Raw genomic sequence first — 17,749 nt, forward strand, 5'->3', positions numbered from 1 at the left:
CAGTGTAGCCTAATGTGATGATGTTTTTAGACGTGGTCTTTCTTAGCACACTTTTCTTTGTATTCCGCCAGTACTTGTGTACATAGTAAAGGATGGGGCCAGCGTGGGCTCCATTGCTGCCAAAGAGGTCGAGCTTTCTCTATATAGTTACTCTTCTTCTTTTGTTTTTTCTTTTAATTATTCTGTCCATCCCAAAAGCTCAGTCTTATTAGTCTTTTATTCCAGATTGGAAAAAATAATTCCAAGAACCCATAGTTATTTTAAGTGACTTTCAGGAGAGTACCATGAAGTTTCAGAGCTTGGATTGAGAGGCTTGCTCCCAAGCACACATTCTTAGACCCTTTGCTAGACTGCCCTTAGGAGGAAACATCTTTCCCTTTGTTCAAGTCACTTTGACTGAGAAAAGCTTCCTTCTGATGTTCTATGGAGGTGTAAACTTCCTTTAGGTGTGAAGCAGGTTAAGTCATGAGCGGCTCCAGTAAATATGGTTCATGGTTCTTGCTTTCTTGAGAGAAACTTGCCTTTGGACAAAGGGTTGGAGCAGAAATGTTTGCTTTTTTTTTTTTTTTTTTTTTTAACCTAAGCAGTTTGTAATCTTCAGTACTTTCTGTGGCTTCAGGCTCTCAGTAGACATACTGTCAAGATATGATCAAACTTAGCCCTTCTCTTTTCTTTACCTTAGGGATGGATGGGGCTGGGGAAGGGTGCTCCTTGACATTGGTGAAGAGAATATGACAGATTTCAGGTAGGGGTTCTATGAAGGGGAGAACAGGCTCATCTATACTCTCATGTGTCAGGCTGGCAAGAAACCCTGCTTTGGTAAAGCCATTTACTCTGTCATTTTAAAGATAATGATAAAATGAACTTTATCATTAGTGGGTGGTCGTGTTTTCTGGTACTACTGCTGTTCCATCTGGAGGAAGTTATCATTGACTGCTGTTTATTTAGTAGCAGATAGAAAGCTTCACACCTTTGGGCTGCTGCAATCATGATCATGAACATTCTGTTCAGAAGGGGAGCATTCAGGCTCTTTCCCAGTAGCCCTTATCATGACACTGGGAATTTAATACATTCATTTATTCTTCTTTCAAGAAATAGGATTAAATCTCGAATGGAGCAGGGAGCAGTCTTATCCTTCTTTGCATGATTTTTGAGGGCTGTGCAGTTCCAGCTGTGTAAACATGGTTGCAGAACTTAGGTATTGTCTAGTGGGGGAGGACTGCAATTTGGGTGAGGCACACCATGGCTGGGATGGAGCCAGACATTCTTCCACCCACTTTAGTCCACACCCTGCGGGGTCGGCTTGCTCAGCTCCTAGAGTCAGAAGTGAAGATGGAGCAGCTGGAGTTAATTATACTGTTTTATAGCTTTATATCAGTAGGGGATGAGGACTAGGCAAGGGTTAGAAAAATTTAAAATCATATCCTTATGATGCTGCACTTACAACAGTAGGAAACAAAGAAATGGCAGACATTGGACAAATTAAGAAAATGTAAAATATTAAATACCACAAGAAAATCTAAAAATGCCTGTTGAAATGGCAGCTGAATTTACACTCCATTTGTTCTCTGTGGTGACTGGAATGAAGGCTGGATAATATTTAGTTGATAGGAGAAATATACTGTTGTACCCAGTATCTGGAATCAGCTATGTTGTTTAAATTATGATTCAATATATAATCTTACAGACATCTAATATCTGGGCATTATTGTTGTGAAATAAATGTGATTTCTTCAAAATAAATGCAGATGTTATAGGGCATGCAATCCTTAATCCAGGCCTCTCTCCACAATTGCATAGGAAGTTGGCTCTGCTCACTTCAGTAGTCTAAGTTCTAGTAACTGGAGGGGCACATAGGCATACGTATTCCTGAACTTTCTGAGGATGTGGTAGCTTTAATGACTTCAATTTTCCATCTTGTTCTTCGGGGAAGGCAATCGCCAGGTAAAGCAATGATAGCTGGCTTCCTAATGGGTGTGGATTTTAAGACACATTTGTGATCCGGGAAGAAGGAAAACATCACTTTTTTAGTACATTCATGTAGCATGAGCCAGTTGGTGATCTTCATTCTTGATACAACTGGTTTTAGAAGGATTTCCTTATGATTTGATCTGAGCCTGCTCCATGAGAAGAAACGAATGGCTGGTGTTACAAACTTGGTCAAGAGCCTATGAAGGAGGAGATCACAGGCCCAGGGTTGGTAGTGCTACATACTACTGATGCTTTGCTAAATGGACAAATTCTCATTGAGGTCTTTCTATTTATACCCATAGATTACTGATCCTCTCAGTCTTAGTCAGAGAAGCTTCTTTTTGTAGTGGGTGATAACTAAGACAGAGACTTATTACTGGTCAAAATCCTGAGAATAAGTCACGTGGAACATCCATCCCTAAACAGGATATCTGTACCACCCCTCCAAACCCCAGGGAATATCAACAAAAAGGGAGAGAAGAGATTATAAATGGCATAGGGTGAGGAGCATGCTCTCTTGTGACATGACCAGGCTATTACAGTTATGAACAGGCAATAACTGTGACTACATGCACAAGACCTTCACATACCAAAATGTATGAAAGCAAGAAGAAGCTGGTTGGGAAGACAAGAGTCAGCAGATGTGGGAAGGGGGAATAAGACAGTAATGTGGATGGATGTGACCACAATTCATTGTATACACATATGTGCTTGTCTTCTATTTAGATAAAAGCGTGATAATTTTCCTGAGCCATTCACTTTAAATTACTATCTCTCAAAATATTTACAGGATTGGAAGCTGTGAATTGAGGAAAAAAATACTGAGTTGATAGAGCACCAAGTTTGAGTCATTCTACAAGTATTAAAAAGTAGAAAAGTGAAGAAAGTTTGGTAAATTACTGTTGAAGATAAATATTGGAATTTTGGGGAAATCAGAGAATCAACACACACACACACACACACACACAGGTACACACGCACACACTTTTGTTCAATAGCTGTGGGATCCCAAAGAGATGGGAACATGCCTGCAGAGTATCCAGCAGGAAATGTATGGATGCCTCCATCTTCCATCATATTCAACTGGCATGGGGGAAGTCTTGTCAATATTAGCCATGTGTTGCCTCTGAAACTTCAAACTGGGACACCTATTAACAGTGTGCTGCATGTTGTAATTGTAGCATCTGCAGAGCATCCCATAACATTTAGCTGGTGGATGCCTGTCTGAATCATTAACTGTGAGCATTATGGGTGCCGTAACAGCATTGGAATTCCTGCAACTCAAAGGGAAACACATTTGGCTTGTACTTCATCCACAATCACTTACACTTAAGCTATTGATAGTTGATTGGGATCTGTAGCATGCTGGGTTTGTGCCATGGACCTCTAAACATATTTGATGGGTGGAACAGACAGGGAGGCTGTGGGTTTTGGCAAGCTGTGGCTCCCATTAGTCAGGCTGACTGTGTCTGACACTAAAGATTCCAATTCACTGAGATGAAACTTACTTCTCTAGGCTTTGGCTGATGGCCCAATGATCTTAACGTGAAGGGCAAGAGAGAGCCAGTGTTACATTAAGTTGCAAGTCTCCAATGAGCAAATAGTTGAGTCGTTTACTGAATAGTCTGTTTTTTCCCCCTTTTGGAAAAATATAAAATTTATGGCGCCTTTTTAGAAATTGAAGACTCTTCTTAGATTTAAATTTTTTGTTGTATAGCAAATACTAACCATTCATTTTCCTTATAGGGAAATGTGAACTTTGTCAAAAGGTGTGTAGACTATGTAATTTAATAGTTAATATTCCTGTCCTTAAAGTTTTATCTTGTACATGTTGCTGCTAACATATCCTACTAAAGGCATTCCAGACACAGCTGTTTCTAATAATAGGAGGGGCCCCATAGAAATGTCAGGCATACTCTGAGGGGGCTTCAGTGGAAAGAGGAAATGTGTTCAGAAAATGGACTGTTTCCATTATCTGTGGCTTTCCTGGCAGACACTCACCCATTGCTATTGTCTATCATTGCATCCCTGTAGCTAACCAGGGTATGAGGTTTTTAGAAGAAAGTCTTGCTATGATGAAGAAAAGCCACAAAGCTGAAGGAAAAGAAGTACAATCTGAAGAGAGCCTGGAAAATGAGTGGATATTTTGGTCACAGCAGAAAGGAGCTGAATAGAGCTAAGTAGATGAGGACAAGCAATGGGAATTAATCCATGAAAGTACTTAATATTTAGAGGTTGGATGAAGAGGGTCATTGAGCACCAGAATCTCCTTTCATGCAATGTCTATGAATATGATAAAGTTTTGTAAAGGCAGTTCAGTCTTAAATACACTAGAGGAGCTGGCAGTGTATGGTTCACAGGGTTGTTCTGTCTACTGCATAATCAGTCTACTATTCCACAGCCCTGAATAATCTGTGGAATGTGGTCAAAAGAAAGTAAACAGTACAGATGGGTGATTTCCTCTCATGCAAGTTCTAGAGCTTTCTTAAACAAAGGGGAGATGTGAGCATCCTTTTTAACGTCTACTGTTAGTTTTTGTTTTGTCTTGATAAGAGTCTCACTGTGTAACCTAGATAGCTTTAAACTTGTCAGCCTCCAGCATCCTCTTACTCCGGTGATATCATTCATTATAGGTATGCACTATCACAGCCAGTCACATTTAGTTTCTCTGGAATAGAGGCTGGCCTTGAAATCCTGACCCTCCTGCCGATACCTCTCAAATCCTGGATGATAGATGTATACCAGCACAACAAGTCCCATCTACTTTCTGTGCAGTCTGCTTGATAGCTCTCTTTAAATTTTTATGGCTTCATCAAAGCTCCTGGGAAACCACTGAAGCATTTAGATGCTGTGATTATTTTTAATTTTAAATATTAGTCAGTGTTAACGTTTTTTTTTTTTTTCTGGATCTCCTTTGTCTAGTTGGTTGGTACAGAAGGAAGGCCAGCTCTGTCTTCATTCCTCTTGTAAACAGACATGCCCAGAAGGAGAGGTTGTTTTTAATTGTCATGCAGACCAGAAAACAATCTTCATTTCAGTCTGTTGAACAACAGCACAAAAATACTTCACAAGCACTGGGTTCACGGGTGTCTTTTTAAACAGCCATTACATAAGGAATGAGGTTCATTTGTTTGTCCATTTTTGTCTTGGTAAAATGATTACTCATTTGTTCAACTACCATAGATCTCCTAGATCAGAATGGACAATAGCATGTTAAAAATGCAAACTTTTCAGTTTGTATAAACTCTGTTCAAAACTTTATGCTCTGAAGAGTACAAAGATTCCCAAGAGAAGAAAATTACTTGTTAGCAACTGTTACTTTGTTAGTGTTCTATAAGCATCTTATACATAAAGTTATGCCAGCATTACAACACTGTGTATAACCTACCTATAATGTGTGTGTGTGTGTGTGTGTGTGTGCGTGTGCGTGCACATGCACACATATTCAAAGTATTTTTAATGCCTCTTGAAGCCTTCTGAGTATCAGTTTTCCTGCCCTATTCTCTTTGTTTCTCAGTTCTCCAGCCCAATGGATTAATTCATGGCCATTAGGATAGAGATAGATAGATAGATAGATAGATGGATTAATACATGGGTGGATGGATGATGGGTTGGTGGGTAGATAGAGAGATAGATAGAAGACTTGGGACATGCCTTAATATATATGAGCAAGTGATGGTCTTTAGCCCTTTAACTCACTACCATTTGCATTTTTCAAAGCTGATTATTTCATCTGCATTTTTAATAATAAGGCAGAGTATGTTCTGTCAATTGACAGAAATAAATAAAAAAAATTCAAAGTCGAATTAAGGGATAAGGAAGCTCTAGGGCCAAAGAAGCTTTTTCTGTAATTAATAATTTCAATTTACTCTTAGAGTATTTATATGCTAAAGTTCAACATTTCATGTTAAATACTTCTGTGCCTCCCATCTTCCAGCTGCCAAATTGGAATATCAGAGAATGGAATTCACACGGGTTTCAGTGAATCTTCCAATTCTCTACTCCCATTGCTATCTTGTTTTCTGCACAGATTGCTTAGGGCTTCTCTTACCACTGCATGGTATTTCCTCATTAGCCCTGTGTCTCACAGATCCAGTCATGAAAGATACAGATTTAACAAACAAGCGGGAAATACAGTAAGATTGGAGTTTAGGAGTTGCAGTGTGTCAGAAAAATGAGATTATTCCAAGGGTATCTGCAATTGGGCACAGGATTTAAATTTATGGTTCTGTTTTATTTTTTTCCCCAGTAATCTTTTGATTTGTTCTATTGTTTTAATTTGTGTATACAAGTAATTGTTAAGGACTAGTAGGGATACAGGTGATGATGTGGAGCGAGTGCCAGGGAAGAGAAACAGAGGGGTAGATTTTGTTTCTATAATCTAGGCTTACTATGCATCAGTTACTACCTACATCTTTCTAGTACTGTGTTAGTGTGGGTACAGGTGTGAGTTAACTCCAGAAAGACTCCCATTAACGGTGGCTCAAATAGATAGCAAGGCTTCTCTAATGCTCTATGGAACCTCCATTTTCTGCATCAGTGAGGAGTTGGCAAAGGTGATGAGGTCACAGTGAAGCATGTATATGTTAAAGGTATAAGGACCATTTCCTTCCAGATAAGATCATAGGACAGATTTAAGACACCCTCACATTTTCAAATGTCTTCTGAATTTGTATAATTGCTTTCGAGACAGCACCTAATAACATACAGTCTGCTTTCCTCTAACTTGAGTGATTAAGTGAACAACCTCAAAAGAATAATTCTATGTAGTTTTAAAGAAAAGTGCAAAAGAACAAAATTGAGCATTGCCCATAAGAGATGGGTAATGGCAAGTAAACAGAAGGTGACGTTTGATCCCTTCAATTTTACTATTCATTATTCATAGTTATTATTCATAAATTCCAGCACAAATGTTAGGTCTGCACCCCAGTGACACATTTGCATTTTATTTAAAGTTGACTTCTACATAGTTGTGCAAACAAGGATTTCATGAGTTGGGTGCTCTTTCTTTGTTGCTTATCATTTCCACATACCTGCTTCTGTACCTTTTACATTATCATCTCTACCATCTATTTCACTATTCTACCCAAGATCCCCCCCAAAATGATTTCCAACACAGAAAAGTGATATTTGAATATATTTCCCTAAGGCAATCAATTTACTTTTAATTTGTCTGGAACTAAGCTTTTCTTTGTTGCAAGAAAGAAGGATTGAAACTGCTATAAAATTTATTAGCTTGCAGGAAGATATCTGAAATGAATTTTTAAATGATTTTGCTGTTTTCTGTACCCAGAAGCAGTGTCATCATACTATAGCATTCCAGATGGTAGCTAAAGTCACATTAAACCATCAAGATAATGCGAACATTTTCTATAAGACTTCTGTTGGTAACAGATAGTCCACCCTTGGTAGCTAACAGACACCAATATCCCACCATTTCTGCTTCCTTTCACTGACTATTTCCAGTGACGTGGCACACTAGTCCTTTTAATCATTGCAAGAAACATTGATTGGCTTACTGAACATTTTATTTTCAAACTCGAAGGAGTGATTGGAAAATTACTAATGCAGTCTTTTTACTTCCCCCACCAGTCCCGAGAACTGTTTGGTATTACAAAAAACTCTAAGGAATCTGAAGTTAAAATTGCAATGTTTATTGACTCATGGCCAGTATTGTACTTTCCACAAAACTTGGTGTCCTGGGACTTAACTGAAGGAAGTGTCAGTTCCTGTTAAGGGGAACACTGTTGTTGGATATTCCCCCCAACGTCCAACATTACATTTTCATTTAAAAATGGAAGGTTTTTTTTTGTTTTTGTTTTTGTTTTTTTAAGCGCTGGAAGTAAAACTCAACATCTTCCCTATGCCAGGCAAGCACTCTCATCATTAAGCTTTATCCCAAACTGTGCAATGAGGATTTTTTTTCCTCCTGGTTAACAACCCTGTTTTTTTTTTTTTTCTTGCTTTAGCTGCCAACACTACTTATGCTATTATTACTATGTGCTTTTTGTCTCAAGCATCTAAAGCCTCAGATCTATCACAATGCAGCTTTTGCCCAACTTCATAATATGCTAGTAGTTTTTCTATGTTTTTTCTACTTTTTGGAAATGAATAAAACCAAATTACAGCCAAGTTTAGGTTCAGAGCTCCTGGTGAGCATGATGTAAAGATTCCACTTTGCCAAGAGCATAACCACTTTCTGAATGTGTGAAATGATCTGGCTGTGTTTAATCTACACAAAATCAAACAAATGGATTGAATTCTTCAGAGACCTGACTAGGTGTAAGATTCTCACTGGCAAGGGCTAAGGGGCTTAATTCTGTGAGAATCTTACAGCAAAACCCTTGAAAACGGCCTCATGTCATTCAGAGTTGCAGCATCTCAGTGCTTCACATTGTAGGGGATCATTCAGCGACCTTCTGTGTCATCTCATATTTTATCTGCAAAGATGCCTTTTAAAATGGTGTCTAGGCACTTAGATGATGGCCAGCACTTTGTCACATAATTTTTTTTCCATCGCAGAAGACAAACACAAAGATCCCAGTCTACTTCGTCTCTGCTTATCTCAGTCACTGTCACCACTTCTTATTTCTCTGGCTCTGTTTTCTGGGTAGCCTTTTACTCCAGTTTCTTGCTCCCCATGAATCAGCACAAATGATTTATACTTATACACATCTCAATATCTGTTCTTTATGGACGGAATTGAATTGAGCACCAGTACAAAAATGAAAATGCCAGGAACTATTGTGACTGCCAAAATTGCAACTTAGTTTGTATGAACTGTGCATGCCACACTGTCATCTATCATAAATATTAAATTCTCAAGCACTTATCCTTCAATATGTTTTAACTCTGTCTCTTCAACCAGCTCAGTACTAAAGATTCCATTGAAGATGATTCAATTGCTTTGCATTTTAAAAGGTTCATCTTTTAAATCCATTTCCATGTTCTATTGGTGGGACGTGAATTCCAGGTGAACAGACCATGAATGAGGAGAGAGAGTTTATGTACCATTTGGCACCAGAAGTTGTCTGTTGGGTGGTACTTGATAACTAATGCTGATCTGTCAAATTGTCTGGGGCAAGGTTGGGATTCATTCCTCTTTTCAGCTGCCTTCCCTGTGTCAAGCCAAAACTAATCTTTATAGAATGCCCAGTGTTTATTAACCATCCTGAAAAAGCTAGGATAGTTAGGACTGGCTTTTTTCTCATTTTGTTCATTTGGGGCAGTATCACTTTGCCATGCTCAATAATTTTGTTTTAATACCCTATTCCTACCCTGACCCTTCTCCACCAGAAGCTGTGTCTATTCTTCCTTACTCCATAAAATTTGGGTCCCCTTTACTGCATGCTCTGCTAAATTACAAAAGGAAAAGATTTGTCTCGGCTTGACAGAAGAGCCTCTTATCACCCTGGCATTTCTTAATGTATATCCTTAGATAAATGAAAAATAGTAGGGAATGGTCTCAATGTCATAAGAACTGGTTTGTGGGGAGCACATTTTGATATCTATTAAATAACAACACACCAGCATTTTCAAATGTCAGAGTTCTGCCACCCTAGTGATTCTGTCTGATGTGTATCTGAGTATAGTAAGGAGTGATTGGAAGTAGGAGGCTAGGGAAGAGGACAACAAAAATGAATGATTTAAGGAAGGAATAAAGGCAGAAGGGAGTAAGATACAAATAGCTGTTAGCATCATCAGAATTAGACTGGCTGCAGGATGGCTTAGTACTACTGGCTCCTAAGTCTGGAAAACTGTCTTAGCCTTCATACATATCCCACGCATGTTGTTCAGAAGGAATACCGTTTCGTGTGACTAATTTTCCACTTTATGAAGTGTTTGTAATTCCACTCCCCTATGGCTTTGAGTTGTCCTTAAGTCTTCACTGAATTTTTTTTTTCTAGATAATTAGAAAGGTACTTTTCTCCTTGTATCTTGATATCCAAGGAAAGCCAGTTCTCAAAATATCAAGCACCGAGTATTTGAGCCCCACACAGTAGTTCCTGCTCTTATCCCCTTTTCACCATCCCTGTCCTGGCTTCTTTTTCCATGGAGCTCATTAGTACTCTGAGTGCTTTGTCAAGTTATAGACACAGAATAGATGTCCTTTCTTTGGATTCTGAAGGCCTTGAAAGTGCTTTAGGAATTCTTTTTTGAATAAATCTTCCTTTTGATAGTTCCCCCACAGAATAGATTGGTAAAATAACTTTGTTATGAAATCTTGTAATATTTTTTCAGTAACATCTAAATTAGTTTTGCCAGAGTGAATCAGTTTCTCCTATAGATATGAAAGGCTTATCTTAGGTCATATTTGTCTCTATTTTATGGGAATCAATGACATTTTCTCTTTTGCCTTTTAATTAATCATTTTATTTGTTTACAATTCAAATGTTATCTTCCTTCCCCATCTCTCCTCCATGAACTCCCCACCCCATTCCCCTATCCTTTGCCTCTAAGAGGGTGCTCCTCCACCCACCCACCCACTCCTGCCTCATCCATTTAGCATCCCCCTTCTCTGGGTCATCAAGCCTCCACAGGACCAAGGGCCTTTCCTCCCATTGATGCCAGACAAGGCTACATATGCAGCTGGAGCCATGGGTTCCTCCATGTGTACTCTTTGGTTGGTGGTTTAGTCCCTGGCAGCTCTGCGGGTTCTGGTTGGATGATATTTGTTGGTTTTTCCTATGGGGTTACAATCCTCTTCAGCTCCTTCAGTCCATATCTATCTCTTCCATTGGGGTTCCCAGGCTCAGTTCAATGGTTGACTGTGAGTGAGGAAACAGTGTTTGATATTTAAACAACACATTCAGTTTAGAGATAGCACTTTTAAACTAAGTTAAAAATTTTAATTTATCACAGGTCTGGTCCCTGCTAACTATTTTCAGGATAGGAAGCTTCCATGTTGAAGCAATTATATTTTCAATTGGATGTCAAATGCATATTAGATCGCTTTAAAACTACCCCAAAGCACTTGTAACTTGACTAATGCTTCTCAAGTTCCATTTTTTATTGCCTTTGATAAAGTGACACAGAATCCTTCATAGGTTTCTCCAATGTTTCTATTAGCTAGGACATGTATTTCCAATTTCAGGAGTTGTGTCAGTGGCCTGCTGTCTTGAGGATCAATCTAGATTTCTTTGTTCTTTCTGTATGTTTTAATCATTCCATTAAGTTAAACTGTTATCTACAATTGCTCTGTTGTGGTGTTTTTTGCTAGTTTTAGTAGGTAGCAGAAAAACCAGACTACCATAGCTTTTGCTTATTCAGAGCTTTAAAAAGCAAGCAGAACACACATGAATTACATAATTACAAGTAGGATGAATGCTATGACAGAGAGTTTCTATGGCCCCTATCTTAGTCTACTGGATCATTGAGTGATTCCTTAAGAAAGTAAAGTTCTAGTTGGGACTTCAGGAATAATGTTATCCACCATGAGTTGTGTTCATCTATTGGAAATAGGGACTCCACCGAAGAAAATAGATGACCTAACTAAACGGGAGTTTATTTTGCCTCTTACATAAGGAGAGTTCAGCTCTGATACGGTGGCTATATACTTTTAGCTATATACTAAGGTCCTTATATCTTTCTGTTTTGCAACCCATAGGCTCATTATTTTCATCCTTAGAGTTACTGCATTGTTACTAAGATAGATATTAGAGCTGTAGTCACTATGATTCTGTTCCAGATAGGACAAAGAAGGAAAAAATAAGGACACATAGTCTCACAGATAAACCAAGTTCTCTTTTAAGTTTTCATAACATTCTGCCTTTATAAGGTTGGTTTGATCTTAGGTATATGATCATGCCTGTCTAGAAGGAAGTGCAATCATTTTTTAATGAAGTACCTTATTCCTAATGTAAGTGGGGCTCTGTTTCTAATGATAAAAAAATCAGTAAAGTTATTTGTAAGCAGCTTTTTAAAATCTCTGCACCAGATGAGTAGAAGTTACTTAAGTGGGGATAGTAATCAAAAATTGTGTTTTATTTAAAGCTACTTTTTATTTGGGTGTCTGTGAAGGAATATATGTCACATGTGCCAGGGTCTTTTAGAGACAGAAGAGGGCATCAGATTACCATGTGCTGAAGTTACAGTCACTTCTAAACACCTGACATGGGTGCTAGGAGCCAAACTCCAGTCCTCTGGAAGATCAGTGAATACTTTTTATCAGTGGTTCATCTCTTCAGCTCACTCCAAATTGTGCATTCTCAATTAGGCAAATGTGACTAATTTGAATGACATTTCCCTTCTTCCATTATCTTTTCTAGAAACTGACCCTGTTTTACTTATAAATTATCTTGCTCATGGGCTGATGAAGAGTAAGTTATGTAGGTGTGTAATGTTATAATCCAGGAAGCTTTTCTGATTAATAGATCACTTGCTAGTATGTTGAATTAATGTTGCTACTTAGACCTTGCAGTAGGTGGAACTCACTTATGTTTTCCTATTTGAAAATCACTTCTAAAGAGGTAACACAATGCTCTTGCAACTATAGCCTTAAACTACTTTAGTGTTGGAGTCTTTGATCATTAATATATTTGAGATAATGCACTCAAACTTTGAATCATAATAAAGAACTAATGGTGTTCTTGACCACATTCATTGTGACTAGACACATAGAGAAATCCAACAGAGCCTCTCAGCTCCTCTAGTCTTCCAGGATTCTGAAACGTTTAGCAAAGCCTGAGTTGGCTTTTATTACTTTGGATGAGACCATGCATAGACTCTATTTTTGAAGCACATTGTTTGCCTTTATCTAAAAGGACAGCTGTTTTATTTCTCAAAGACAATAGCTATTGCTGTACAAACTTTTACTGTTTGCATAAAACAACATATTCTGGTCTTTTTCTATTTGAATTACTTACTTACACATCACAATATAATTACTGTTGTCTGTTATGCCTCCTGCAGCTTTGCAAGACTGATGTTTGGAGATTTATTTATTGTTTATTTATTTGTTGCCAGCTGCTTGGAAATTCTCTCATCAAAGTCCTGACAAAAATAATAGAACAATTATTGATTAATATCTAAATATCAGGAGCTTTATCTCCTACTTTCCTCTCCCTCCTCCTTTGCTTAAAACAACTATGTTTTCAAGTGAAGACGTCTCTAACATCATGATTTGTGTCCCTCTTCCAAATTTATTCATCCACTTTGATTCTGTGTGTGTGTGTGTGTGTGTGTGTGTGTGTGTGTGTGTGTGTGTGTGATTCGTAAGGCCCAGGGATAACTTCAGGAGTAGGGGAGACTAGCTGAAAAACTCAACAGTCAACTGTAGTCATGTGTATGTCTGAATTAAAACCACTTGCCTTAGGGCTAGAGAGAGAGCTCAGTGGTTAAGAGCAGTTGCTCCATGTTTAACTTGAAGCACCCACATGGTACCTTCAAGTTATCTGTAATGCAAGTTGCACAGGATAGCCATCCCTCTTTTGGCCTCCTCAGGTTTCAAGCATGCACCAATTCACTTACATACAGAGAAGCAAAATATTCAAGCACATAAACAGAAATACATCTTTTAAAAACCACCACCTACTTTCACTAATTTGTACATGGCAATGTGTTTGAAGGATCACAAATAGGTGTAGATTTTAGAATTTTACACTTTTGCCTACTTTTAGGCCAATACTTTCAGAAAAAGAAAGAAAATACCAAGTCACATATATGCTTTTTAGGGCAACCCTAAGAGGGAATTGTTAAGTCATTAGGGTGTTTAAACAAGAGTCAGTGTTCTGCCTATTTGTGGATGGGTGATGCAAAATGGCTCCTCTCTAGTTTCATACCTCTGTCTAACACCCAGTTGTTATAACTTTTCCAATATTAGCCTTTTTTCTTTTCTTTTATTTGTTTTCTTCTTTTTCTTATGCAATCTCTCTTTGTTGATATCAATGAGAGGCCTTTCTGTTGTGTTGTTCTCATGTTTGATATTACAGTGAATTTCTTTGCTAAACTTAAAGTATGATTTATAGTACATTTAACCTGTCAGTATAGATCATGATCTTATATAGAAAATAGATATAAATATTTTAAGCTATGTTAGACTTTATTTTAGTAATATTGACACATTTAATAATATTGATTTAGGAACAAAAATAATACAATTTCCATTGCATTCTGGAATTCTTGTCCTGATGGCTTCTGGAGAGTCTTGGTTTGATTTATACAAATCAAAGTCAATTATTAACAAAACTGTGTTTTCACTTCTTTACCCCAAACTCTGACAGTCATTTTTATAGGTATTACCTGAAGAGTTATGAGATAAAGTTTTATTATTAGGAAAACTTCGAATCTATAAATCTGGTAGTAAGTACTATTACAATCCTGGGGACTCCAATAGAAAGCACAGGATTTAAATGAAACTGACATGAGGTAGAGCCATTCTTTCATTCCTGTATTTGAGGTTTACATAAAGTTCCTTCTTTGCATGTACAAGCCTATTTTCATTACTTTTTATATTTTATGCCTCCCCATGAACATATGCATGTTGCATTGTGATAGGGTATTAGATGTCATCCTTTGGAATTTACAAGGAAGAGGCAGAGAAAAGGGTTTGACAAAGTCTTCAGGTTTTCACATGCATGGCTATTCATGCAGTTGGGATAGAAAATTGGGCTTGCATTTGAAGACTTGTCCTTTCTCTGGGGCAGGCACTTTTCTTGTTGGTGATGGTGCTCTTTTGTTATTGGCTTTCAAATATGCAAAATTCTGAGTGCTTCATTCTTAAGCACTGAAATGATTCATAAAATACCCATATTAAAGATGTTGGTAATGTTTTTATACAGGTGTTTTTCTTTAGTCAGATTTTAAATAGTACATGGTTGTTCAGTGGTCAGGCAGATGTTAACCCCATGCTTTGCCAAAGCAGTCTTTATAGAAAACTCCTCTGAGAGCCAAATAAAAGACTTAGCCCTCAATATACCTGAGCTGAAAAGATAAAAATATGTTATTGTAATAATTGTGAATTCGAACTATTGAGATCTTCTATGGTAGGATTAAAGCAGTCAACAAAATCTTTATTTTTGGTAGCATGAGATGGACTATACATATTTTTGAGTGTGAACTGTGACATTTTAATATCTGTATGTAACATGTATTATTTAAATCAATATAATAAGCACTTTGACCTACTCATTCCTTAGAGTCTTCAATTCCTCTGTCTCTTCTAGATCCTCTCAAATATCCAATATGTTGTTGCACATTGTAGTTCCACTTGTCATGCTTCTTTGCCTACTCCTCTCACTCCTTATCCTTGCCTTTCCTGGTTTCTAATGGCTACTTTTCTCCTTTTGTAGTTTCCATATCTGAAGGACAGCATGTGGCACTTGGTTTTCCAGTTTCATCTCCATGTAGCTCTTTTGCTCAGTGTAGCACTTCAATTTCATTTACTTTGTCTCAAATGATAGAATTTCATTTTTGTTAATGACTATGTAATTCCAGTATTCCAGTAAGCAGACATATCACGCTTTCTTTATCCATTCATCTGTTGATGGTAACTAAGGTGATTCTGTAACTTGGCTAATGTCACACTAAAAAAATACACTTGGTTTTGCAGGGAACCTTATTATTTTATTTTCTCTGAATATATGTCCAGAAGTGAGAGGACAGAGGTTTTCTTTTTTCTTTTTTTCTGTTTTTAATTTATTTCTTAGGAACATTCTATTTTGTTCTCTCTAATAGCTGTTATAATTTGCATTCCTACTATATATATATATATATATATATATATATTTCATTAGGAAGTAGGTCCTTAAGAAAAGTGAAGATTAAAGCAAATAGGGAGAAATAGCTTATTTGTGGCTAATTAAATGATCCCCAACATATAAGTCATGTGTGTGTGTGTGTGTGTGTGCTTGTAATTGAGGCTCGTGAGTTCTCTGGAAATGAAGGAGTCATAGTGCTTCTGTTGGGAAATCTAGTCATAGAGATGTCATAATGAAGTGACTGAGATAACTGCTGGTGAGAGAGAAATTATGTATTAGGTTTTCAAAGAGAATGCATAGTAATCTAAATGGATAGGCCGTGTATCACTTGATAAGGTGGAAAGTGGTTGATAGTGTTATTAGGAACAATGGGCAAGTTTCTTTGATTAATCGAGCACTGGGCTTCCTCCACTGCTTCCAGTCTTGTGCTGAATGCACTTTCAAACATGGGTCAGTTTTAGCAGTAGGTGTTAATAAAATTGCTGACTCTCCACACCTTAGCACTTAGGACATTTAAAAATATTTTTTCTTCATAACTTGTTTCTCTTTAGGATTTTTGTTTTGTCACCAGTAAGAACAGCAAGAAAGGAAAAAAAAAAAGGAGGACCTATAGTTATCTAAAAATCTATTTTTTTCCCACAATTGTCCCCAAAGATAATGTAAGACTATCGAAAGTGCTGTTTCCCAAAAGGACCTATGGATTTTGAGAAACCAGAACTGGGTTTTTCTGTGATTCCTGGGAAAAGCTGATGAAATTGACATCTTCCTTTTCTTCTTACAGACCAGAATGAAGGATTTCATTGCAGGGAAGAATGCCGGATTCTTGGCCACTCTGATAGATGCTGGATGCCTCGGAATCCCATGCCCACCCGCTCCAAGTCACCTGAGCACGTGAGGAACATCATCGCTCTGTCCATTGAAGCTACTGCTGCTGATGTTGAGGCTTATGACGACTGCGGCCCCACCAAACGGACTTTCGCGACCTTTGGAAAAGATGTCAGTAGCCACCGGGCTGAGGAGCGTCCCATCCTGAAAGGCAAGCGGACTGTCGATGTGACCATCTGCAGCCCCAAAGTCAACAGCGCTATCCGGGAGGCAGGCAATGGGTGTGAAGCTATTAGCCCTGTCACCTCCCCACTTCACCTGAAGAGCCCTCTGCCCACCAAGCCTTCCGTGTCTTACACCGTCGCCCTGGCTCCTCCAGCTCATGATCTGGAGCACCATGCCAACAGTGGCGCCTCTCGTCCTTCTGAGGCTGAGCCCCGTGGAGCCGACAACGAGAAAGTGATGCATGAGGTCAACCCTATTCGCAAGGATGGTCGTGACAAGGAATCTCCTGGCGTGAAGCGTCTGAAGGATATCGTTCTCTAAACCCATCTGGGTTCGAGGAAGAGAGAGAACAGAAACCACACTGGCTAGTGAAGATGTAGCAGCTGCTCATTTTAATTGCTCACCAATGGTTGGTTCTTGAGTGGCTGCATTGCAGAGCTTTCCCTAAATGTATTGTGTATAAGTGACTATCATTCTGTGACAATCCCTCTCGTTTCAACAGGCAGTAGGGGTGTTCAGTTGGAGCAAATTAGCTTTGGCTTGAGTTGTACATGAGGCCTTGATGTTGGGGAAACAGAGGCAAATTCAGTTGTGAAAAAGTATTATGTATTAAGTGTTTGAATTTATATATTTTTATATGTCAAAATGATAATATAAATTACCATTGTTTGTGAAGAATTACATTTAAAAAAAGCAAAAAGAAAAAAAGAAAAAAAAAAAAACAAAGCTCTGGACACCTTTAAGAAGCTCGCCACTGTTTTTTTGTAGTGTAGACAAGTTACTGGTCATTTATTGTGTACAATTCATTGTTTCAGTGATGTGAAATCGAGCCCCCAAAAGGTTGTTTCTGAAGCTCGAGTACTTTCCAATGCCGCTACTTTGCTGTGGATGCCCCTGCTTTAAGAACCCTTTTGCTAGCTGTGCTGTTGTTGTATTTGATATTGCAAATTGCTATGTGTGTGGTGATGGCAAAAGGCTTTTAAAGGTTGATGTTTTCTTTTCTTAAAAAAAACTAATAAAAATACAGATAA

At 38.1% G+C, this 17,749-nt stretch overlaps 1 protein-coding gene across 1 annotated transcript in view; it reads left to right on the forward strand.

Moving 5' to 3' along the window:
- The window catches only part of Pcdh19 (protocadherin 19), a 100,639-nt gene extending 83,195 nt beyond the window's left edge, over positions 1 to 17,444 (forward strand). The window contains exon 6 of the mRNA XM_021153647.2: positions 16,450 to 17,444. Within this exon, the coding sequence (XP_021009306.1) occupies positions 16,450 to 17,039 (590 nt within the window). The 3' untranslated portion in view covers positions 17,040 to 17,444. The remainder of the gene's footprint in view (positions 1 to 16,449) is intronic.
- Positions 17,445 to 17,749: the final 305 nt, after the last annotated feature.

The sequence above is a fragment of the Mus caroli genome, unplaced genomic scaffold (genome assembly GCF_978045245.1).
Source record: "Mus caroli unplaced genomic scaffold, Mus_caroli_1 scaffold_5, whole genome shotgun sequence".
Taxonomy (NCBI): Eukaryota; Metazoa; Chordata; class Mammalia; order Rodentia; family Muridae; genus Mus; species Mus caroli.